Source organism: Ranitomeya variabilis, chromosome 2, assembly GCF_051348905.1.
Source record: "Ranitomeya variabilis isolate aRanVar5 chromosome 2, aRanVar5.hap1, whole genome shotgun sequence".
Taxonomy (NCBI): Eukaryota; Metazoa; Chordata; class Amphibia; order Anura; family Dendrobatidae; genus Ranitomeya; species Ranitomeya variabilis.
In genome coordinates this window covers 818,485,905-818,511,699 of record NC_135233.1, presented here as the reverse complement: position 1 = coordinate 818,511,699, position 25,795 = coordinate 818,485,905, and the positions used below count along the sequence as shown (strand labels likewise).

Below are 25,795 nucleotides of genomic sequence, written 5' to 3'. Positions count from 1 at the left end.
CTACAGGTGCCGCATTCCCCAGGTAAAGCCACTTTTGAACCATAAACAGCGGCAGAAGCGCCTGACCTGGGCTACAGAGAAGCAGCACTGGACTGTTGCTAAGAGGTCCCAAGTACTTTTTTCTGATGAAAGCAAATTTTTCATGTCATTCGGAAATCAAGGTGCCAGAGTCTGGAGGAAGACTGGGGAGAAGGAAATGCCAAAATGCCTGAAGTCCAGTGTCAAGTACCCACAGTCAGTGGTGTGGGGTGCCATGTCAGCTGCTGGTGTTGGTCCACTGTGTTTCATCAAGGGCAGGGTCAATGCAGCTAGCTATCAGGAGATTTTGGAGCACTTCATGCTTCCATCGGCTGAAATGCTTTATGGAGATGAAGATTTCATTTTTCAGCACGACCTGGCACCTGCTCACAGTGCCAAAACCACTGGTAAATGGTTTACTGACCATGGTATTACTGTGCTCAATTGGCCTGCCAACTCTCCTGACCTGAACCCCATAGAGAATCTGTGGGATATTGTGAAGAGAAAGTTGAGAGACGCAAGACCCAACACTCTGGATGAGCTTAAGGCCGCTATTGAAGCATCCTGGGCCTCCATAACATCTCAGCAGTGTCACAGGCTGATTGCCTCCATGCCACGCCGCATTGAAGCAGTCATTTCTGCCAAAGGATTCCCGACCAAGTATTGAGTGCATAACTGAACATTATTATTTGATGGTTTTTTTGTTTGTTATTAAAAAACACTTTTATTTGATTGGACGGGTGAAATATGCTAATTTATTGAGACAGGTTTTTTGGGTTATCAGGAGTTGTATGCCAAAATCATCAGTATTAAAACAATAAAAGACCTGACAAATTTCAGTTGGTGGATAATGAATCTATAATATATGAAAGTTTAATTGTAATCATTACATTATGGTAAATAATGACATTTTACACTATATGCTAATTTTTTTAGAAGGACCTGTAGATGGAAATAAGGAGAAAAGAAACGTGTGATACAAACCAGATAGTTTAATAGCCAGTTTCCTACTCCACACTGATGAGGGGCAAATACCCCGAAACAGCTGTCTGTGGATGGATACCATGTTTTGGCATAGGTGGTTTTCCTTGGTTTTCCTTTATTGGATGCTGCCCTTCCCGTGGTTGTTCCTTCCCGGTGAAAGACCTGGCTATTCATTCCTTGCGTTGAGAAACAGGTGATGGTGTCTCCGCGGCTTTTCTACATGCATTTGCATATTTCCCTTGAAGGATGGGGGCAGTGTTCTGGATCACTGCGTTGAGAAACACGTGATGGTGTCTCCGCGGTGTTGGATGTTTTGATCTCCCCGAGGTCATTCATCCTTATGTTTACAAACCAGATAGTGTTAAACCTTAGATTCCTCAAAGTACCATCTTTTACCATAGTGACAACTTATACTCCCTTGGCATTCTCTCAAGCAGTTTCAACAGGAAACCACCTGTGCTGGCTTTCCAACAATCTTGAAGAGGTTCCTAGAGGTAATGAGAACTTCTTGGCTGCTTTACCTTCACTCTGTGGTTCAACTCATTATAAACCATATTCTCAGTTGATGTCGGGTGATTATGGAAGCCATGTCATCTTTCACAGCACTCCATCCCTCCCCTTCTTGGTCAAATAGCCCATTCATAGCCTGAACATGTGTTTTTGGTCATTGTCGTTTGCAAACTAAACAGGGTGCATGTTGTTGCAAAATGCTGTGGCAGACATACTGGGTGAGTGTGCCTTGACTTTGGAACAAATCACTAACGGTGTCACCAGCAAATCACTCCGTCACCATCATACCTAGCCGGCCTTCAGGCTTCATGGTGGGCACCACACATGTAGAAACGATCCTATCACCTTTTCTGCATCTCACAAAGAGTGTTATCTACAATCTAAAATTTTGACTTAGCAGATCAAAGTACAGTTTTCCACTGATCTAATCTCCAGTCATTTTGCTGCTTGGCCCAAACAAATCTCTTCATGCTTGTTGTCCTCAGTAGTGGCTTATTTGCAGCAACTCGACTATAAAAGGCCTGCTTCTCACAGTCCCTTGTGGACAATTAATGTTGAAATGTCTGCTGCTTATGTCTTGGCATCATCTAACTTTTATCTGAGGTGCTGTCTATTTCAAGTTTCTGAGGCTGGTAATTCTGCTGAACTTATCCTCTGCAGCAGAAGTAATTTTGGTCTTTCTTTTGTAAGGCGATCCACAAGTACCAATTTTCTCATATTGATTGAGGTTTTCCACACCACATTTTAGGATGCTTTCAAGGTTCTAGCAATTCTCTGAATTGACTGACCTTCATGTCAATAAGTAAGATAGACCGTCATTTCTTTTTGCTTAGTTGAGTGGTTCTTGCCATATTCTGAAATAGGGCTTAGCACTTTATGAAAGTATGTACCAACTCAGCCTCCATAAAACACTCCAGATAGTCACAAACATTTTCTGAAGGCTTAACACTTGACACTTAACAATTGGTTGAGAGAATGCCAAGAATGTGTAAAACTGTCACGAAAGTAAAAGGAAGGTACTTTAAGGAATCAAAGGCGTAACAGATATTCTGGTTTATTTCACACGATTCTTTACTCATTGTTTATAGCATAGCAACAAGGAAAACCATTACATGGACCGGTGTTACCAAACTTTTGTCCAGTTATATATGTATGTCTGTGTATTTGTGTAAATTTATACACACATACACAAAACTGGTGAAATAAGTACTGAACATGTCACCAATGTTCTAAGTAAATATATTTCTAAAGATGCTTTTGACATGACATTCTCACCAGGTATCCGTAACAACCCATCCTATCCACACAGGCAAAGAAATCAAACCATATATTTCCATAAATTAAGTTATGAGTAATAATGGGAAATAACACAGAGACAAACTATTCAACACTCTTACTGGAATGTATTTAATGCCTCATACAAAATCCTTTATTGGTGACAGCTTCAAGATGCTTCCTGTATGGAGAAACTAGTCACATACATTGCTTAGGTGTGATTTGGGCCCATTCTTCCACACAAACACTCTTCAAATCCTGTAGGTTCCATGGGCTCCTTCTATAAACTCTGAGCTTTAGCTCCTTCCATACATACATTTCTACTGGACTAAGGTCAGTTGATTGGCTGGGCAATTCTAGGAGCTTTATTTTCTTTCTCTGACACCAACTGAGAGTTTCTTTGGCTGTGTTTGAGATCACTGTATTGCTGAAATGTCCAACCTAGTTTCATCTTCATCATTCTGGTAGATGGCAGCAGATTTTATCAAGAATATCTAGGTACATTTGTCCATTTAACCTTCCTTCGATCATGTGAAGTTTGTTAGTGCCGTATGCTGAAAAACAACCCCTCACCATGATGTTCACACCTCCAAACTTCACTATTGATATGGTGTTTTTAACCCCTTCACCCCGAAGCCTGTTTTCACCTAACTGACACGGCCAATTTTTACAATTCTGACCACTGTCACTTTATGAGGTTATAACTCTGAAACGCTTCAACGGATCCTGCTGATTCTGACATTGTTTTCTTGTGACATATTGTACTTCATGATAGTGGCAAAATTTCTTTGATATTACTTGCGTTTATTTGTGAAAAAAACAGAAATTTGGTGAAAATTTTGAAAATTTTGAAATTTTCAAACTTTGAATTTTTATACCCTTGCATTAGAGACTCATATCGCACAAATTAGGTAATAAATAACATTTCCCACATGTCTACTTTACATCAGCAACATTTTGGAACCAAATTTTTTTTTGTTAGGGAGTTATAAGGGTTAAAAGTTAAACAGCGATTTCTCATTTTTGCAACAACCTTTACAAAACCATTTTTTTTAGGGACCACATCACATTTGAAGTCACTTTGAGGGGTTTATAGGATTTAAAATACCCAAAAGTGACACCATTCTGAAAACTACACCCCTTGAGGTACTCAAAACCACATTCAAGAATTTTATTAACCCTTCAGGTGCTTCACAGGAATTAACGGAATGTGGAAGGAAAAAATTAACAGTTAACTTTTTTTTCCACATAATGATCTTTTAGCAACAATTTTTTCATCTTCACAAGTATAAAAGGAGAAAATGGACCACTAAAGTTGTTGTGCAATTTCTCCTGAATACACCGATACCCCATATGTGGGGGAAAACCACTGTTTGGGCACATGGCAGGGCTCGGAAGGGAAGGAGCGCCATTTGACTTTTTGAAACCAAAATTGGCTGGAATTGAGATCGGACACCATGTCGCGTTTGGAGAGCCCCTGATGTACCTAAACAGTGGAAAACCGCCACAAGTGACCCCATTTTGGAAACTAGACCCTTCAAGGAACTTATCTGTCTATGTTGTGAGCACTTTGAACCCCCAGGTGCTTCACAGAAGTTTAGAACATAGAGGCGTGAAAATAAAAAATCAAATTTTTTCCCCAAAAATGATCTTTTAGCAACAATTTCTTTATCTTCACAAGTGTAAAAGGAGAAAATGGACCACTAAAGTTTTTGTGCAATTTCTCCTGAATACACTGATACCCCATATGTGGGGGAAAACCACTGTTTGGGCGCACGGCAGGGCTCGGAAGGGAAGGAGCGCCATTTGACTTTTTCAAACCAAAATTGGCTGGAATTGAGATCGGACACCATGTCGCGTTTGGAGAGCCCCTGATGTACCTAAACAGTGGAAAACCGCCACAAGTGACCCCATTTTGGAAACTAGACCCTTCAAGGAACTTATCTAGCTATGTTGTGAGCACTTTGAACCCCAAGGTGCTTCACAGAAGTTTAGAACATAGAGGTGTGAAAATAAAAAATCAAATTTTTTTCCCCAAAAATGATCTTTTAGCAACAATTTCTTTATCTTCACAAGTGTAAAAGGAGAAAATGGACCACTAAAGTTTTTGTGCAATTTCTCCTGAATACACTGATACCCCATATGTGGGGGAAAACCACTGTTTGGGCGCACGGCAGGGCTCAGAAGGGAAGGAGCGCCATTTGACTTTTTCAAACCAAAATTGGCTGGAATTGAGATCGGACACCATGTCGCGTTTGAAGAGCCCCTGATGTACCTAAACAGTGGAAAACCGCCACAAGTGACCCCATTTTGGAAACTAGACCCTTCAAGGAACTTATCTAGCTATGTTGTGAGCACTTTGAACCCCCAGGTGCTTCACAGAAGTTTAGAACATAGAGGTGTGAAAATAAAAAATCAAATTTTTTTCCCCAAAAATGATCTTTTAGCAACAATTTCTTTATCTTCACAAGTGTAAAAGGAGAAAATGGACCACTAAAGTTGTTGTGCAATTTATCCTGAATACACTGATACCCCATATGTGGGGGAAAACCACTGTTTGGGCGCACGGCAGGGCTCAGAAGGGAAGGAGCGCCATTTGACTTTTTCAAACCAAAATTGGCTGGAATTGAGATCGGACACCATGTCGCGTTTGGAGAGCCCCTGATGTACCTAAACAGTGGAAAACCGCCACAAGTGACCCCATTTTGGAAACTAGACCCTTCAAGGAACTTATCTAGCTATGTTGTGAGCACTTTGAACCCCCAGGTGCTTCACAGAAGTTTAGAACATAGAGGCGTGAAAATAAAAAAATCAAATTTTTTCCCCAAAAATGATCTTTTAGCAACAATTTCTTTATCTTCACAAGTGTAAAAGGAGAAAATGGACCACTAAAGTTGTTGTGCAATTTATCCTGAATACACCGATACCCCATATGTGGGGGAAAACCACTGTTTGGGCACACGTCGGGGCTCGGAATGGAATAAGTGACGTTTTGGATTGCAGACTTTGATGGAATGGTCTGCGGGCGTCATGTTGTGTTTGCAGAGCCCCTAATGTGCCTCAACAGTGGAAATCTCCCACAAGTGACCCCATTTTGAAAACTGGACCTCCCAAGGAATTTATTTAGATATGTGGTGAGCACCGTAAACCTCCAAGTGCCTCACCAAAAATTATAACAATGAGTCGTGAAAAAAAAAAACACAATTTTTCCACAAAAATGATCTTTTAGCTACGATTTTTTTATTTTCCCAAAGGTTATAGGACAAAATAGACAGAAAAAGATGTTGTGCAATTTTTCATGAGTACGCCGATACCCCATATGTGGGGAAAAACCACTGTTTGGGCACACGTCGGGGCTCGGAATGGAATAAGTGACGTTTTGGATTGCAGACTTTGATGGAATGGTCTGCGGCCGTCATGTTGTGTTTGCAGAGCCCCTAATGTGCCTCAACAGTGGAAATCTCCCACAAGTGACCCCATTTTGAAAACTGGACCTCCCAAGGAATTTATTTAGATATGTGGTGAGCACCGTAAACCTCCAAGTACCTCACCAGTGACCCCATTTTGGAAACTGGACCTCCCAAGGAATTTATTTAGATATGTGGTGAGCACCGTAAACCTCCAAGTGCCTCACCAGTGACCCCGTTTTGGAATCTGTACCTCCCAAGGAATTTATTTAGATATGTGATGAGCACCGTAAACCTCCAAGTGCCTCACCAGTGACCCCGTTTTGGAAACTACACCCCTGAAGGAACATATCTAGAGGCATAGTTTTATAGTATTGATTTTAATTCTTTTGGTTTTACTGGTGTATGAATTTATAGTGTGGTGTTATGTGTAAGATGTGTTCGGTACATCAGATAATAAAAGTGTGTTGTGTCAACAGGGTATAAACTAATTTTATTAATTTGTGGACGTGTGGTATGCTTTGAAGCAATCCTTAATGCAAAGGCCAGGTTTCTCAGGGCAGGTTTCACAATGGTAAATTGTATCCTTTCGGATTCCCCTCTTGGAACATACTCTGCACCGTTTTTGTGATCGTCCTGTCCTCGCTGTTTGGGGAACCTGTCCTGGGAAATGTTGACCTGGGACAATACGGGCACTATCAGATTCAGAAGTACGGGGACCCTCACCTCCCTGTGTGCCAAACATTAGGGCCTTGATGACTACCTCCTGAAACTGAAGGAAGGTCCCCCCCGTATTGCCTGTAGATCGGAACAGCACAAATGCATTGTACATTGCCATCTGTACAATGTGCACAGCCAATTTTTTGTACCATACGTAAGATTTTCGCATGGCACTGTATGGTTGGAGGACCTGATCTGAGAGATCCACACCCCCCATGTACCGATTGTAATCCAGGATACAATCTGGCTTTGGGACTTGTGTTGTGGTCCCACGAACAGTGACAAGGGTGCTGTTGTCACGGTGTATGGTGGTCAGGATAAGGACATCCCTTTTGTCCTTATACTTGACCACCAGCATGTTGTCGCTGCATTTGGCTCTGCTTTCCCCTTTTCTCAGCATTTGTCCAATTAGAGGCTTAGGGAGGCCACGCTGATTTTTTCGCACGGTGCCACATGCAGCTGTACCTCTGGCAGAGAGGGCCTTAAAGAGTGGGATGCTGGTGTAAAAGTTATCAATGTAGAGGTGATAACCCTTATCCAGCAGTGGGTGCAGCAATTCCCACACAATTTTCCCACTCACCCCCAGGATGGGGGGGCATTCAGGAGGGTTAATCTGGGTGTCCTTACCCTCGTAGACCCTAAATCTGTGGGTGTACCCTGAGGTACTCTCGCACAGTTTGTACAGCTTTATTCCGTACCTGGACCTCTTACTGGGCAGGTACTGTCGGAATTTTAGCCTCCCTTTGAAATGAACCAGAGATTCATCAATAGCGATGTCCCTCTGGGGTGTGTACGCCTCAGCAAATTTTCTGCTGAAGTGTTCAATCACTGGCCGAATTTTATATAGACGATCAAAGTTTGGATCGTCTCGGGGAGGACACTGCGCATTATCACTGAAATGCAAAAATTTTTGGATCCCTTCAAATCGTGTCCTTTTCATGGCCATGCGGAATACCGGTGTACTGTAGAGAATTTCAGTACTCCAGTATTGCCGAAGCTCTGGCTTTTTGATTATGCCCATATGCAGCACAATTCCCCAAAATGTCATCATCTCTGCTGCATTTACGGGGGTCCATCTGGCATGTGATGACGTGGGATTTTGGGTGAAAAATTGATGGGCATAAAGGTTCGTCTGGGCCACCATAAGATTTATTATTTCATCACTGAAAAAGAATTTGAAGAAGTCAATTTCAGTGAGGCCAGTCGTGTCAAACTGGATTCCTGAGCTGCTGCTGAAATCCGGAATGACGGGCTGAAAATTTTCAGGGGGTGCAATCCATACGGGATCGATTGCTGCAGGAGTTGCCTGGGTCCTTCGGCGTCTTGTTGGGGGTCCTTCCTCACCAGATGAGGAGGATGATGATGATGATGATGATGATGATGATGAGGAGGAGGAGGAGGAATAGAGGAATGTGGGATCTTCCTCACTGGCTGTATCCGTGTCGGACGCAAGGATGGCGTAAGCCTCCTCTGATGAATAGCGCCTTGTTGACGAATGGGCCATTTTTTTTCCCAAACCCTGGGGATGTGTGTGTAAGTGGTGCTTTTACACGTGTAATGTGTGGGGCTTTTGTATAGGGTAGTCTTTATTATAACCAGAGAGAAAAAACAAGTAGTGAGAAAAAATGTAGAAGAAACAAGAAAAAAAGATGAAAAGAAAAATCAGATGTAAAAAAATAAGTTTGTATAAAAAAAGTATAAATTTACCTTACGCAACTAAATCTTTTTTTTGCAAAAGAAAAAACGAACGCCACTAACAGTGTGACGTACGCTCCCCTAATGAACGCGCTAAAAATTAGACGACGCAACTATATTCTTTTTACAAAAGAAGAGCGAACGCCACTAACAGTGTGACGTACGCTCCCCTAATGAACGCGCTAAAAATTAGACGACGCAACTATATTCTTTTTACAAAAGAAGAGCGAACGCCACTAACAGTGTGACGTACGCTCCCCTAATGAACGCGCTAAAAATTAGACGACGCAACTAATTATTCTTTTTACAAAAGAAGAGCGAACGCCACTAACAGTGTGACGTACGCTCCCCTAATGAACGCGCTAAAAATTAGACGACGCAACTATATTCTTTTTACAAAAGAAGAGCGAACGCCACTAACAGTGTGACGTACGCTCCCCTAATGAACGCGCTAAAAATTAGATGACGCAACTAATTATTCTTTTTACAAAAGAAGAGCGAACGCCACTAACAGTGTGACGTACGCTCCCCTAATGAACGCGCTAAAAATTAGACGACGAAACTAATTATTCTTTTTACAAAAGAAGAGCGAACGCCACTAACAGTGTGACGTATGCTCCCCTAATGAACGCGCTAAAAATTAGACGACGCAACTAATTATTCTTTTTACAAAAGAAAAGCGAACGCCACTAACAGTGTGACGTACGCTCCCCTAATGCACTAGAGATTATCCGGCGATAGCAGATTTTTTTTATGCAAAAAAGACGCTACCTCCCTACCTATAAAACTACTCTGTACGATTTTTTTTTCTACAAGATGATCGGTCGTCACTAACACTGTGACGCCGGCTACACTAACACGCTACCACTAAACTACTCTGTCCAATTTTTTTTTTCTCTGAAAAAAAAAGACCGGTCGTCACTAACTCTGTGACACCAGCTAATCTACGTCTAAAACTACACTGTACTAACTACTATTATTATATTTTTGTAAAAAAAATCGGACGTCGCTTAGACTGCAATGTCCGCTACGCTAACTAGCTAAAGAAAAAAAAAGTCCTGTAGCGCAGTCTCTGATCAGCAGCGATACTGATCAAAGAGCTGCGGACACAGGAAGAGCACAAAATGCTCTGCGCGGGACGCCGCGCACAGGAAAAAAAGCGCAAAAAAGTGCGCTAAAAATTGAATTGGAGGGGGGTACTGGAACAGGGATGGGGGGACGTCACCAAACAGTGACGCCGGCTACGCTACCTTGTTACGTTTAAAACTACACTGTACTAACTACTATTTTTTTTCTAAAAAAAAAAAACGGACGTCGCTTAGACTGCAACGTCCGCTACGCTAACTAGCTAAAAAAAAAAAAGTCCTGTGGCGCAGACTCTGATCAGCAGCGATACTGATCAGAGCGCTGCGGACACAGGAAGAGCACGAATGCTCTGCGCGGGACGCCGCGCACAGGAAAAAAAGCGCAAAAAAGTGCGCCAAAAATTTCAATTGGAGGGTGGGGGTACTGGAACAGGGATGGGGGATGGGAAAGGGGTGGGGGAGGTGCTGCTGCTGCTGCTGTGATCACAGGCCTCACACAGCAGCAGGTGGCAGCAGAGAGCACACAGCACAGGAGCACAAGCTGGAGATCAGCACAGCACAGGAGGCAGGAGATCGCCGGGACGATCGCACTGGCCACCAATGAATTCTTTGACTCAGGTATCACAGAGGGGCTTAGACCACCGCTCTGCACGCCAAATCTGAGAGAAAGATGGCATGCAGGGCGGTGATCGGTATTTTAAATTAACCCCTTTGGCGCTGATTGGCTAGAAGCTATTGTTCAGCCAATCAGCGCCATAGGGGTTAATCAGGTGAGGTGACGTGGCGATCACCCCACCTACTGTGACGGCTGTGATTGGTGCGACGTCACACAGCATCAATCACAGCCTGTCACATGTTTTTGTTTTTTTTTTCTTAACTTTATTGTAATTTCGCTGTGATTGGCTGGTCAGAATTGACCAGCCAATCACAGCGATCGCTGATGCGGGGGGGGCGGTGCAACCCCCCGGAGCTACGTGCAGGGATGTCTGCTGTCAGGGACAGCAGCCATCGGGTCCCGATCACCGCGCGATGCGACGCGGTGACCGGAAAATGGCGGCGCCGTACTAGTACTGCGGCTGTCAGTAATGCAGTGCCGGCAGCGCAGTACTAGTACGGCGCATGTCGGGAAGGGGTTAAGTGATATGCTGTGCCTTTTGGCGCCCAAACACTGTGTGTATTATGGTATTCAAAGAGTTCAATTTTAGTCTCATCTGACCAAACTATATTCTCCCACTATATTACAGGCTTGTGTAAATGTTGTTGAGCAAGCTTTAAATGGGATTGAACACACTTTTTTGTACAGCAACGTGGTGAGCATACATATAGGCCATGAAGGTTGAGTTCATTACTTAATAGTTTTCTTTGAAACAATTGTACCTGCTGATTCCAGGTCTTTCTGTAGCTCTCCACAGGTGGTCATTGGAACTTGAACAACTCTTCTAGTAATTCTTTACACTCCTCTGTCTGAAATCGGATTATGGCTCCAACAGGGCTCACTACAACCTTTAATAGTTTAGAAATTCTTCTGTAACCAATGTCATCAGTTTGTTTTGCAGCAATAAGGGTACCGTCACACAGTGAAATTTCCATCGCTGCGACGGCACGATCCGTGATGTCGCAGCGTCGTATGAATATCGCTCCAGCGTCGTAGACTGCGGTCACACTTTGCAATCACGGCGCTGGAGCGATGCCGAAGTCCCCGGGTAACCAGGGTAAACATCGGGTTACTAAGCGCAGGGCCGCGCTTAGTAACCCGATGTTTACCCTGGTTACCAGCGTTAACGTAAAAAAACCAAACAGTACATACTCACATTCCGGTGTCTGTCCCCCGGCGTTCTGCTTCTCTCCACTGTGTAAGCGCCATAGCCGGAAAGCACAGCGGTGACGTCACCGCGTCACCGCTGTGCTCGCTTTCCGGCCGGCAGGCGCTCACAGTGCAGAGAAGCTGAGACGCCGGAGGACAGACACCGGAATGTAAGTATGTACTGTTTTGTTTTTTTTACGTTTACGCTTGTAACCAGGGTAAACATCGGGTTACTAAGCGCGGCCCTGCGCTTAGTTACCCGATGTTTACCCTGGTTACAAGCGAACACATCGCTGGATCGCTGTCACACACAACGATCCAGCGATGTCAGCGGGTGATCAAGCGATGAAAGAAAGTTCCAAACGATGTGCTACGACGTACGATTCTCAGCAGGGTCCCTGATCGCTGCTGCGTGTCAGACACTGCGATATCGTAACGATATCGCTAGAACGTCACGAATCGTACCGTCGTAGCGATGGAAATTTCACTGTGTGACGGTACCCTAAGGTTATGAATAGCTTGAGACAGCTCTCTGTCATTATGAGATGTTTCCTGTGTGGCATCTTGGTATGGAGGTATCTTTTTTGTAGCAATCAGTTGAACGAGCTGATATTTTTCACCAAGTGGCAGGGTTGCTTTCTCATTACTGATAGATTTCAATCGGTGTCATGACTTTCCATGGCTTTCTGCACCACTCTTTCTTCATGTGTTCAATACTTTTTCCATGTGTTATTTCTCATTGTTACACATACCTTCACTTATGGACATCTATGATTTGATTTCTTTGGCTGTGTCGATTGGATGGGTTGTTACTGACATCTGGTGAGAATTTCAAGTCAATAGCACCTTTAGAAATATATTTACTTAGAAAATTGGTGACGTGTTCAATATATATTTCACCCGCTCTATATATATATGTATACGTATATGTGTGTGTGTGTGTGTGTATATATATATATATATATAGATATAGATATACATACAGGTCCTTCTCAAAAAATTAGCATATAGTGTTAAATTTCATTATTTACCATAATGTAATGATTACAATTAAACTTTCATATATTATAGATTCATTATCCACCAACTGAAATTTGTCAGGTCTTTTATTGTTTTAATACTGATGATTTTGGCATACAACTCCTGATAACCCAAAAAACCTGTCTCAATAAATTAGCATATCAAGAAAAGGTTCTCTAAACGACCTATTACCCTAATCTTATGAATCAACTAATTAACTCTAAACACATGCAAAAGATACCTGAGGCTTTTAAAAACTCCCTGCCTGGTTCATTACTCAAAACCCCCATCATGGGTAAGACTAGCGACCTGACAGATGTCAAGAAGGCCATCATTGACACCCTCAAGCAAGAGGGTAAGACCCAGAAAGAAATTTCTCAACAAATCGGCTGTTCCCAGAGTGCTGTATCAAGGCACCTCAATGGTAAGTCTGTTGGAAGGAAACAATGTGGCAGAAAACGCTGTACAACGAGAAGAGGTGACCGGACCCTGAGGAAGATTGTGGAGAAGGACCGATTCCAGACCTTGGGGAACCTGAGGAAGCAGTGGACTGAGTCTGGTGTGGAAACATCCAGAGCCACCGTGCACAGGCGTGTGCAGGAAATGGGCTACAGGTGCCGCATTCCCCAGGTAAAGCCACTTTTGAACCATAAACAGCGGCAGAAGCGCCTGACCTGGGCTACAGAGAAGCAGCACTGGACTGTTGCTAAGTGGTCCCAAGTACTTTTTTCTGATGAAAGCAAATTTTGCATGTCATTCGGAAATCAAAGTGCCAGAGTCTGGAGGAAGACTGGGGAGAAGGAAATGCCAAAATGCCTGAAGTCCAGTGTCAAGTACCCACAGTCAGTGATGGTGTGGGGTGCCATGTCAGCTGCTGGTGTTGGTCCACTGTGTTTCATCAAGGGCAGGGTCAATGCAGCTAGCTATCAGGAGATTTTGGAGCACTTCATGCTTCCATCGGCTGAAATGCTTTATGGAGATGAAGATTTCATTTTTCAGCACGACCTGGCACCTGCTCACAGTGCCAAAACCACTGGTAAATGGTTTACTGACCATGGTATTACTGTGCTCAATTGGCCTGCCAACTCTCCTGACCTGAACCCCATAGAGAATCTGTGGGATATTGTGAAGAGAAAGTTGAGAGACGCAAGACCCAACACTCTGGATGAGCTTAAGGCCACTATTGAAGCATCCTGGGCCTCCATAACATCTCAGCAGTGTCACAGGCTGATTGCCTCCATGCCACGCCGCATTGAAGCAGTCATTTCTGCCAAAGGATTCCCGACCAAGTATTGAGTGCATAACTGAACATTATTATTTGATGTTTTTTTTGTTTGTTATTAAAAAACACTTTTATTTGATTGGCCGGGTGAAATATGCTAATTTATTGAGACAGGTTTTTTGGGTTTTCAGGAGTTGTATGCCAAAATCATCAGTATTAAAACAATAAAAGACCTGACAAATTTCAGTTGGTGGATAATGAATCTATAATATATGAAAGTTTAATTGTAATCATTACATTATGGTAAATAATGAAATTTAACACTATATGCTAATTTTTTGAGAAGGACCTGTATATATATATACACACACACACATGCATACACAGTTGTGGCCAAAAGTATTGACACCCCTGCAATTCTGTCAGATGATACTCAGTTTCTTCCTGAAAATGATTGCAAACACAAATTCTTTGTTATAATTATCTTTATTTAATTTGTCTTAAATGAAAAAACACAAAAAGAATTGTCCTAAAGCCAAATTGGATATAATTCCACACCAAACATAAAAAAGGGGTGGACAAAAGTATTGGCACTGTTCGAAAAATCATGTGATGCTTCTCTAATTTGTGCAATTAACAGCACCTGTAACTTTCCTGTGGCACCTAACAGGTGTTAGCAATAACTAAATCACACTTGCAGCCAGTTGACATGGATTAAAGTTGACTCAACCTCTGTCCTGTGTCCTTGTGTGTACCACATTGCGCATGGAGAAAAGAAAGAAGACCAAAGAACTGTCTGAGGACTTGAGAAATCCATCTCCAAAGACCTGAATGTTCCTGTGTCTACTGTGCGCCGTGTCATCAAGAAGTTTACAGCCCATGGCACTGTGGCTAACCTCCCTAGATGTGGACGGAAAAGAAAAATTGACAAGAGATTTCAACGCAAGATTGTGTGGATGTTGGATAAAGAACCTCGACTAACATCCAAACAAGTTCAAGCTGCCCTGCAGTCCGAGGGTACAACAGTGTCAACCCGTACTATCCGTCGGCGTCTGAATGAAAAGGGACTGTATGGTAGGAGACCCACGAAGACCCCACTTCTTACCCCGAGACATAAAAAAGCCAGGCTGGAGTTTGCCAAAACTTACCTGAAAAAGCCTAAAACGTTTTGGAAGAATGTTCTCGGGTCAGATGAGACAAAAGTAGAGCTTTTTGGGCAAAGGCATCAACATAGAGTTTCCAGGAGAAAAAAAGAGGCATTCAAAGAAAAGAACACGGTCCCTACAGTCAAACATGGTGGAGGTTCTCTGATGTTTTGGGGTTGCTTTGCTGCCTCTGGCACTGGACTGCTTGACCATGTGCATGGCATTATGAAGTCTGAAGACTACCAACAAATTTTGCAGCATAATGTAGGGCCCAGTGTGAGAAAGCTGGGTCTCCCTCAGAGGTCATGGGTCTTCCAGCAGGACAATGAACCAAAACACACTTCAAAAAGCACTAGAACATGGTTTGAGAGAAAGCACTGGAGACTTCTAAGGTGGCCAGCAATTAGTCCAGACCTGAATCCCATAGAACACCTGTGGAGAGATCTAAAAATGGCTGTTTGGAGAAGACACCCTTCAAATATCAGGGACCTGGAGCAGTTTGCCAAAGAAGAATGGTCTAAAATTCCAGCAGAGCATTTTAAGAAACTCATTCGTGGTTACCGGAGCGGTTGGTCGCAGTTATTTTGGCTAAAGGTTGTGCAACCAAGTATTAGGCTGAGGGTGCCAATACTTTTGTCTGGCCCATTTTTGGAGTTTTGTGTGAAATGATCAATGTTTTGCTTTTTGCTTCATTCTCTTTTGTGCTTTTTCATTTAAGACAAATTAAATGAAGATAATAATACCAAAGAATTTGTGATTGCAATCATTTTCAGGAAGAAACGGAGTATTATCTGACAGAGTTGCAGGGTGTCAATACTTTAGGCCACAACTGTATATATTGTGAGGCAGTGGGGGGAATTATACGAGGGTCAGTATGTATCCCCTAGGATGCACATAGAAGCGTATTGAAGCTGCTGGAGTGCATTGCAGTCACAGACATAACTGAGGTTGCAGTGCAGAATAAAAGTAAGTGTGAATTTGGTCAAGCTATTTGGCGAAGGCAGATTTAAGAAAACCCGGCATGAGTGGGGATGTTCACTCACTGCAGCCGAGTCTTACAAGTGGCTCATGGCCACAGATTCCATTTAAAAACCCTGCAGCAAATGGTTGGGTATGTCAGTGTTTGCTTGCAAGCTGCAGAGCAGGTGGCTCTACAACATCTGGCTTGTGTGAAGTCAGCACAAAGCCAAGGAAAGCACAACGCCTGGCGCCCCCTCAGCGTGACACGGTGGTGCAGTTGCAAACGACAACAGGTCTCGGATACGGACTGTTTTGACGCCCAGGCTTCCAGAGGATACTGTTTTGCATTTAAGTTGCGAGTTTAGAACAATAAAGACATTTGCGTTGAACTTTACTGCGTCACTGCCTCATTACCTCTTGGTGTGAACACCGCCGCACTACAATACATATATAATTTTATATAAAGCAAAGAATGAAATGCATTACCTGATGCTTTTTCAAATAATCAAGTGCAATTTGTACATTCTGTAGTCTGTGAAAGCGCATTCGGCCTTTTTCTCGGGGCTGAAAATAGAAAACAGAAAAGAAGATTGTAAAAGATTGTAGCTACATCCTACAGCCATCCATGTATTTTTTGTTTGTTTTCAAACGGATACGAGTAAGTTCCTACAAGTCACAATATTAAATAAAGATAAACTATATACTATACTTTGCCTAAAACAATTCAACCACGTGGATCAGGATTATCGGGACCCCTCTGAATACATTACAAGTTCATTATACAAATTACTTAATATTATGATTCTATAGGAACCAATTCTAAGGGGTCTAAAAACTCTTTAGGACAGCAATAGAAAAAAAAAAATCAAGACTTTTTTTACTCTATAAGTCATTAGATATTTTATCAGGAAAATAACATGATCAGTGACCACCGGCACTCCTGGTGAGAACTTTACAAACCCCCCATATCTCAACTTTCAGACCCCTATGGGTAAATTCTGCTTTTAAGAAGACACGTTGCTAGTGGTGTTATCGTGATGTACACAAGGCACCTGCATTTTCCACATCAACATTATATCTAGATCTGTGAATATAATACATTGCAGCCATTAACTAGAACAAAGACAAAAAAAGCCAAAGCACATGTATCATATGTGCATCTATTAACATGAAGGTAAACCAGTAAGTACTGGTAACTGATGGCTTTGTAAAGAGTCCACAGGCTAACTACACTAAAGAGTCCAGCCACTGGTTTTCTTTCATGTTAACTAATGGGATCATCATGCATGTCTCCCAACAATCGGGATACAGGAAGGTTGTAGGATGAGGGCAGAGCGAGATGTAGGCTGAGGGTTGGAGAAGGATGTCTACAATGGAAGATTGCAGAATAAATGCTGGAGCATGATGTCTACACTTGTACACTTTAGGATGAGGGCTGGAGTGTGACGTCCAAGCATGGATGGCTGCAGGCCAAGAGTCAGCGTGAGATATGTATACCGGAAGATGATGCCTACACATCCCATTGTGATGTTTATATGAGATAACGGTAAGTTAAGAGTCTGAGTACGGTGATACCGGTATGGGAACATTGTAGGATGAGAAATTCTATCACATATTAACGAAGGTACAGATGAACATGTTTGATAGCAATCTTTAATGCTCAGATCATTATTAGCATTTTCACCTATTCCAGTGTTACTGCACTACATTTACTCCACCAAAAAATGACTTTGGAGCTATCACACATGAGCATCTGGAAAATCATTGTGAGATCTGGGGACAGATCTGCTTTAGGGCCTCATTCAGACGTCCATGAGTCACATATATGTTCTAGGTATAGAACAGGTACCCACTATTGTCCATGGAGCAGTATACGTCTTTGTTTTTTTGCGGACTGAATGATCAGAAAAATGTCACGGATATCCTTTTTGATATGAATCACGAATTAAAAGGTACCCATACTAGTCTATGGGTACATCAAAAACACAGATGTCATACAGACATCATCAGTGCGCAGTTTGTGTGCTGTCCGTGATTAACAATGTAATACATAGGAGAAGCTTCGCAGCGAAGAATTACTGATGGTAACAACTGATACACGGACAAAACACTGACGAAGCTTGGATCCAAAACACTGATGACCAACAGTCCATGTTTACTATCACAAACGTCTGGATGGGGCCTAGTACTACTGGAAATGCATTTTTGCCCTTTATGAATATCTTTCATAGCAATGGTTACACTTTAGTACACCGCTTGTACCACAAGGTGGCAGAGTTACACTGAAGAACACACCCTTGCTAGTCTATGGATGCCAGTGGGATCAATCACTTGTACGATCCATGAAAGTGAAGGCCAAATATTCAATGAATTCCACTTGTGCAATCTATGAAAGTGACGCTTTATTCACACCTAGCACGTAAGCAGTGTAATACAACCGTGCATCTCATACTCTCCAGGTTCCAATAAAACAGAGTAAAATGAGAAAGTGTCAAATTTTTCCACAAACCTCCCAAATAATTAGCCAAAGCAACACAAAATGAACATGCCAATTGCTAATACAAGTCATATTTATGCCAACACAAATTCATACAGCCAGAGAAAGAGGCACAGAGAAGAAAATATCGGGGAACGCAAAGTGCAAATATAAGACAGAGAACTGGGGAGCGGGATGCAGCGGAGGACAAGCTTTCTGACTGAATAATCTGACTGGCAGTGATACACTGTCCAAAGACGTGAAAACCGCAACCATATCTTCCATTAGGCCACGTTCATATGTTCAGTATTTGGTCAGTATTTTACATCAGTATTTGTAAGCCAAAACCAGGAGTGGGTGATAAATGCAGAAGTGGTGCATACCGTATGTTTCTATTATACTTTTCCTCTGATTGTTCCACTCCTGGTTTTGGCTTACAGATACTGAGGTAAAATACTGACGGGATACTGAACGTGTGACTGTGGCCTCACCCAGATTATCTCACAGCCATGGTTTGGGAATGCACAAGGATCACTACCACAGATCTGCTCAGGAAATGTATGCCTTCTGTATCAACACAATACTACATAAGTACAGGCTTTAAAGGGGTTGTTCAGGATTTTAAGAAGATAACATAAGAAAAAAACAATGACTCACTTGTTAAATTCTTGGCCATTCCAGCACTGCCACTCAGGTGGTTCCCATTGGCCCTGCAGTCGTGATGTCACATACACTTTTTTTGGATTAAGTAGGAGATAGGCTCCAGGCTGTTCCATACATTGGCCCCTCACTTCCACACCATTGCCCAGCCAGTGTCTAAATCACTCATCTGCTAGCACTGTTCCTACGTACTAAACGTGCACAATCATCGCTGACATTATCAGACTGTGTAAAAGCAAATCTTACGGAAATTGGTAATGGTAATACTAAATTGTCAATCGGGCCTGGAATATGCAGAAAATCTCTGTGGGATATAAGTATTTACTGTAACAGACAAGTCAGGAGGCAGATCGTATGCAGATCCAGTAAATTAAAGGTGTCATCTCCCTTACATGCTCCCTTTCCTTTTATTCTCCTTCTGACCCACACAGCTTTGACAACTTCTCACAATGGCAGAATTTCATACCAAGTCACAAATTGCCCTCATGCCACATTATCTATCTATCTATAGATCCTACCTGCCTTATTATTTTGTAGGCCTCAGCCCAGGAGAGATAAGTTTGTTATTGTATGACCAGAGGACTTTGACTTCTATGAGCATATGGGCATATAATTTGTTCCAAAATGTACACTAAGAACCAAAAATGTATAGCCACAGTCTCTGGTGGCACAATAGGCACTGGGTCCTGGTAGTGGAAGGCATCAGAACCCACAGCAGAATGCCTGTCCTGAACCAGCCTGAGACAAAGAGAGAGCCGGAGGGAGGCAAGGTATATATTGTGAGGGGTTGACTCACTCAGCTGCTTGCAGAGGTAAACACAGGAATGCCTCTTGTGGCAAATCACCTGCTGGTTTATTAGAGCACTGCATAAACCGTAGCAGAGTTGAATAAAGTAATAAGGTAAACATGGCCTTTCTGGTCTAATGGCAAAACAAAACAAAGATAAAGTCCAATAGAGTCCTTTCTTCCTGCAGGATTCACCCACAGGCAACACACAAAGTCCTCAGCTCCTCCTGAGGAGCCACATCTGGAGTCTTTCCTCTCCAAACACACAAAAGACGCACACAAAAAAACAGTGGCTCAACATTTAACTCCCCAGCCACTGCCTTGAGGAGGAGATATGGTGAGTAGGCGTCCCCATCCATCTCTGACCTACCCGCCTAAAAAAAAAGTCCCTTTCATGGCTGATTAGCCCCCTTCAGCACATAGCATGCTGGAGAGAAACTTATGGGTTACTAGATCATGGAAGAAAGCAATCTTCATGACACATAGGAAAACCTGTCTTGTACTTTTATGGAGAGATCTGTAGGATGCTAGTGGGATGGACCTCTTACAATTGGCCCATGGCCACAGTTTTCATTTAAATCTGCAGTGAATGTTTACGTGTGTCAGTTTTCTGCTTGGTTTTACATGCAGCAGAGCCGTGGGTGTTGTGGTTGTATGCTTGACTGTGAGACGCTAACTCAGGCTAGAGCCAGCGATGTGGACGAACACGGTAGTGCCCGAGAACCTTACCAGGGTGCAAGTGCCAGCAGCACAGGACTTTATTTTCAAATTTCTGAGTGAGATTCGGAGGTGATCTATTGTATATATGCAGTATTTCGACCATAAAGACATTTACTTGCTTGGGTCACTGACTCACTAAATACACTGGCAGAAATGCAGCTGCTCTACAGTATTCCAGTGTTCCTCTCCAGGCCGCAGAGAGGTAAGAGGGACTGGCAAAGGGAGACGGAAAATCATATATTTGAGGGGAGCCCTAGTTTCTATACTAACAGCACTTGTTAAGAGCTGTGCACTATGAAATCGATGTGCTGCAAGTATGGAGAGGAGAGCTTTTCTTCCCATGTGTTCCTATATCATGCATTGCGACATTAAAAAGGTGGAGCCAAGAGGGCCTTGTTTGATGGGCGGGAAGTTGGGAAGTTCTAGCTGAAGTTGGAGCTTAGAAGGGTATGTTCCATGGCTCCGCAATACTTCTTCAACCCTGATTGGAGTTTTAGGTAAATTTGACCTAACCATTATTTTGGCCATTTACCCCAAAATGTAATCCTCAACTTTGTGTAGATACCCCTGCTGCCAATCACTGGCCTATGTAGTCACACAACCTGCAGTGGTTTCTTGAAGGATGTATACAGAGTCACTGCAGCAGGACTGGCAGGAACCACTGGAGGGGCAACGATGGAGCAGGTGGCAATTTAGCTGAAGGGTAATAGCTATTTATTTTATTTTTTCATTTTTTACATTTCCTGCTCTTGAGCATATTCTTAAAATTTCTGACAACCCCTTAAAACACATTACCAGACTAAATTTAAATTATCAAAGCAATCAACATATATTGTGTTATTAGCTCCTGCCCATAAATGTCTTTTCATGGAAAACAGCTGTAAGCTGGTTACACATGATATAAAAATACCTGCTAGACCGATCAGGCATGCTGGATTCCAATATGCCTGATCCTTTGCTTCTACTTGACATATGTATTAAATATGGCAGGTCTGACTCTAGTTTATTCCCCTATCTATTCAAATAAACATGGCTGAGTTGAGCATACGTATTTATTTTGAAGAAAGGTGAAACAAACGAGCCAAAAGCTTCTACTTGAGCATGTCCAGATCTAAAAACTGGAACCAGTAAGGAAATATACTGCCCATCCAGAGTCTAACCTGGTGGCAGGTGATTTCACTCTCCAAAGGCTCCCTCAGGGGCTCACATTAGACAACCTAATGTGTCAAGAAAATACCTTAGTCTGCTTATGAATTGTACCCTGCCATTGATTGCACATGATAAGACCATGTCCATGACCATGATAAGACCATGACCAGAAAGGAAGAATAGACTGTAATGATCCGCACAATCATTATTCTTGTTGGTTAATAGCAGAAAAAAGATTTTTAACAACGATACCCAAAACATATTTTTCACTTTTTAAAGGAGTTATCCAGAACTTCTGTATTTTATTCTTATGGGGTTAAGAACTTACAGGCAGGTAGTAACAACCTGCCTGTTCAAGCTGGCATTAATCTCTGCTGGCTCAGCTGTCACAGACCACTCCTGATGGCGACTGTGCGGCTTCTGTTGAGATCACATCGACAGAGCAGCGTCTTCTCTTCCACTCTGTTGACAGGGTATTACTGCCGATGTCATGCTGATTGACAGCTGACTCTCCGCTGCCTAACTGTGGAGAGCTGGATGTCACGTCGGCAGTGACGGCCCCTTTCACAGAGCTAATCGGAAGAGGAAGAGCTGATCTGTTGACGTGAGGTCAAATGAAGCACAAAAGCACCTGCAAAAGTGGTCCATGACCGCTCTGAGACGGCAGAGATCGGCGCCAGGCAGGAAGTTAGCAACTAACTGCCTGTAAGTTCTTAGCTCAATAAGAAAAAACTACAAAAGTCACAGAAAATGTTAAATGTAATGCTGGAGCACCTTTCCTGAGAAATCTACTCTGAGTCATTCCATTGTGGAAATGTATGAATTGCATTCACCGTGTCTCCTGGGTTTCGCTACATGGCCTGGTATTGTCAGTAATGGATCCATATTATGGGACCGCTTAGACCTACATCTTATTGAGGAGAGTGGCGTTACCAAGTGGTCAATTGATTCACAGATTTCCCAGAGGAATGACAGAGGAATGGCATAATGCAGACGTCGGCTCCAGCATTGCTATTTGATAAGGAATACAAATATTCCTCATAAGCAACATGTCAGGAAAGCTGACAGGTGCTCTGTAAAGAACAGACATTACTAGGCATGGTTAGCGCTAGCATTCTTTTCAGTAATACGTGAACTTGAGTGCAACATATGTGTAAACCAGAGACACTGCAAACCTATACAGGAATTAGTATTGTTATGGGGGTTCCACCTACCCCCTTATCCTCATCATCCACCTCCTCATGCTGATCAAACTCGCATGCTTCTGAGGGACTCACCAACCGTAAGGTCTTCAAAAAATCTCGTTCCCTCGGCTAATAAACACAACAGACAGAAAAAGAAGGCACAGCAAAGACACAAGACACAAAGACACAAGACAGACCACAAATGAAAAGGAGAGTATGAAAAGAACATAATGATGAGGAGGTATACAAGGCAAAGGAAGGGCACAATCAATGAAACTGGGAGGACCATAGAAGGGTTAAAAGCAATTCGAGCTACGACCAAATGCTTTTTATGATACATGTAAAGTGGGAAAGAAAGGTATTGTGATATATGCACCAAATCTAAATCTAAACTATGACAGTGGGAATAAAATAAGAGCTACAACTGGCCACTATGACAGGTCTTCTTTAAAGGGGTGCTGGATATCATTTTGATACAATCACTGTTTTATCTGTCGCAGGTCTAGCAGTTCTCTGAATACTGAGCTGTGTATAACCACGCTCACACCACTGATTGGCCGTTCTCTGCCCATGTGCAGTGTACACAGAAAACTGCCAATCAGTGGTGGGATTCCTAGTCCTCTAATGATCTCCTGCTGATAAAACAGTGATTTTATCAAAACTACATTAAGCATCCTAGTACATGACACATCGCAGGAATTAGGGTCTAAGGGTACCGTCACACAGTGGCATTTTTATCGCTACGACGGCATGATTCGTGACGTTCTAGCGATATCGTTACGATCTCGCAGTGTCTGACACGCTACTGCGATCAGGCACCCAGCTGAGAATCGTACGTCGTAGCACATCGTTTGAAACTTTCTTTCGTCGCTGGATCTCCCGCTGTCATCGCTGGATCGTTGTGTGTGACAGCGATCCAGCGATGCGTTCGCTGGTAACCAGGGTAAACATCGGGTTACTAAGCGCAGGGCCGCGCTTAGTAACCCGATGTTTACCGTGGTTACCAGCGTAAAAGTAAAAAAAAAAAAACGTACATACTCACCATCTGATGTCCGTCAGGTCCCTTGCCGTCTGCTTTCCGCTCTGACTGTCTGCCGGCCGGAAAGTGAGAGCAGATCACAGCGGTGACGTCACCGCTGTGATCTGCTCTCACTTTACGGCGGCACTCAGTCACAGCGGGAAGCAGACTGAAAGGGACCAGACGGACATCAGATGGTGAGTATGTACGTTTTTTTTTTTTTTTACTTTTACGCTGGTAACCACGGTAAACATCGGGTTACTAAGCGCGGCCCTGCGCTTAGTAACCCGATGTTTACCCTGGTTACCCGGGGACTTCGGCATCGCTCCAGCGCCGTGATTGCACAGTGTGACCGCAGTCTACGACGCTGGAGCGATAATCATACGACGCTGCGACGTCACGGATCGTGCCGTCGTAGCGATTAAAATGGCACTGTGTGACGGTACCCTTAGTCTCTACATTATCCTGTTCTCAGATTAGGTGGCAAAAATCTAGTGACAGCTGCCCTTTAAGGCTCAATTCGTATCATGTCTAATGTACAATGCTGGCTTTCTCAGTGGGAAAATTTTCTGTTGTGTCCGCCAATATATGCCAGAAGTGTGTTACAGCATTAGTTTGACTAGGCTATGCCAGAGTCCCAACTTTTTTTTTTATTTTAATGGCAGTCAATAGCAGATGTTTGCACCTCTAAAGGTATCTATAATGCAGGGGCGTAACTACCGCGGTCGCAGCGGTCGCCAGTGCGACCGGGCCCGGCAGGTCAGGGGCCCGGCAGGTCACAGGCACCCAACACCATGTTGCAGTGCAGGAGATTCCTCCTGCACGGCAACAGTCCAAGGCGTATCTAGGCGGAGGGGGCAGCCGGGGCACGTGAGAGACAGGAAGCAGCTCCAGTCATCATGGTGAGACTGTCAGCTTCTGCTCTGCAGCCCCGGGACAGAAGGTGAGAGCAGGGGGGAGGTGCGGGACAGAGCCGCTTTAGTCAGGAGAAGCTGAGAAGCTGCAGCCGGTTTACATCAGCCTCCCCTGTATCAGAGAGGAGATTGTGAGTTGTGTATATGAGCTGGTATCTGGTGTGTGTGTGTGATATCTGTAGTGTGTGTGTGTGTGTGTGTGTGTGTGATATCTGTAGTATGTGTGTGTGTGAGGCAGGGGCGTAATTACCACAGTCGCAGCGGTCGCCGCTGCAAGCGGCTCTGGCAGGTCAGGGGCCCGTGTGTCCCCTTGAGCCTGTCTCCCTTGTCCCCTTATGCTTGTGTCCCTTGTCCCCGTGTGCCAGTCTCCCTTGCCCATTAGTCCCTGTGTGTCCCCATGTGCCTGTCTCCTTTGTCCCCTTGTGCTTGTGTCAGTCTCCCTTGCCCACTAGTCCCTGTGTGTCAGTCTCCCTTGCCCACTAGTCCCTGTGTCCCCTTGTGCCAGTCTCCCTTGCCCACTTGTCCCCGTGTACCCCTTGTGTCAGGCTCCCTTGCCCACTAGTCCCCTTGTGTCAGTCTCCCTTGTCCCCTTGTGTCAGTCTCCCTTGCCCACTAGTCCCCTTGTAACCTTCTCCCCTGCCTCCTAGCCCCCATGTGTCCCCTTGTGCCTGTCTTCCTTGCTCCCTAGCCCCCCTATGTTACCCTTGTGCCTGTCTCCCCTAGCCCCCTTGTGCCCTCTCCCCTGCCCCCTCGTCACCATTTGCTCGTGTCTTTCTCACTGCCCCTGTATGGAGGGGCTGCATTATACTATGAGGGGGGCTGCGTTGTATTCTATGGGGGTTACATTGAGTTGTATGGCAGGGCTGCAGGGGGGGGCCCATTTGGAAGTTCGCACCGGGGCCCATAACTTTGTAGTTACGCCACTGCTATAATGGGTGGGTCACTTTCAAACATCCTTGTCAGGGGTCAAACTGTAGAGGGCGCAAGGTGGTAACACCAGTCCCAGTGTTTGAAGATGCTCCTCTGCCACTATTGATGGGGT

General features: G+C 43.7%; 1 protein-coding gene across 1 annotated transcript in view; it reads right to left on the bottom strand.

Annotated features, from left to right (window-relative positions):
* DST (dystonin) overlaps window positions 1-25,795 on the bottom strand; it is a 745,723-nt gene that overhangs the window by 450,200 nt on the left and 269,728 nt on the right. Inside the window, exon 7 of the mRNA XM_077290007.1 lies at window positions 16,332-16,409. Within this exon, the coding sequence (XP_077146122.1) occupies window positions 16,332-16,409 (78 nt within the window). The remainder of the gene's footprint in view (window positions 1-16,331; window positions 16,410-25,795) is intronic.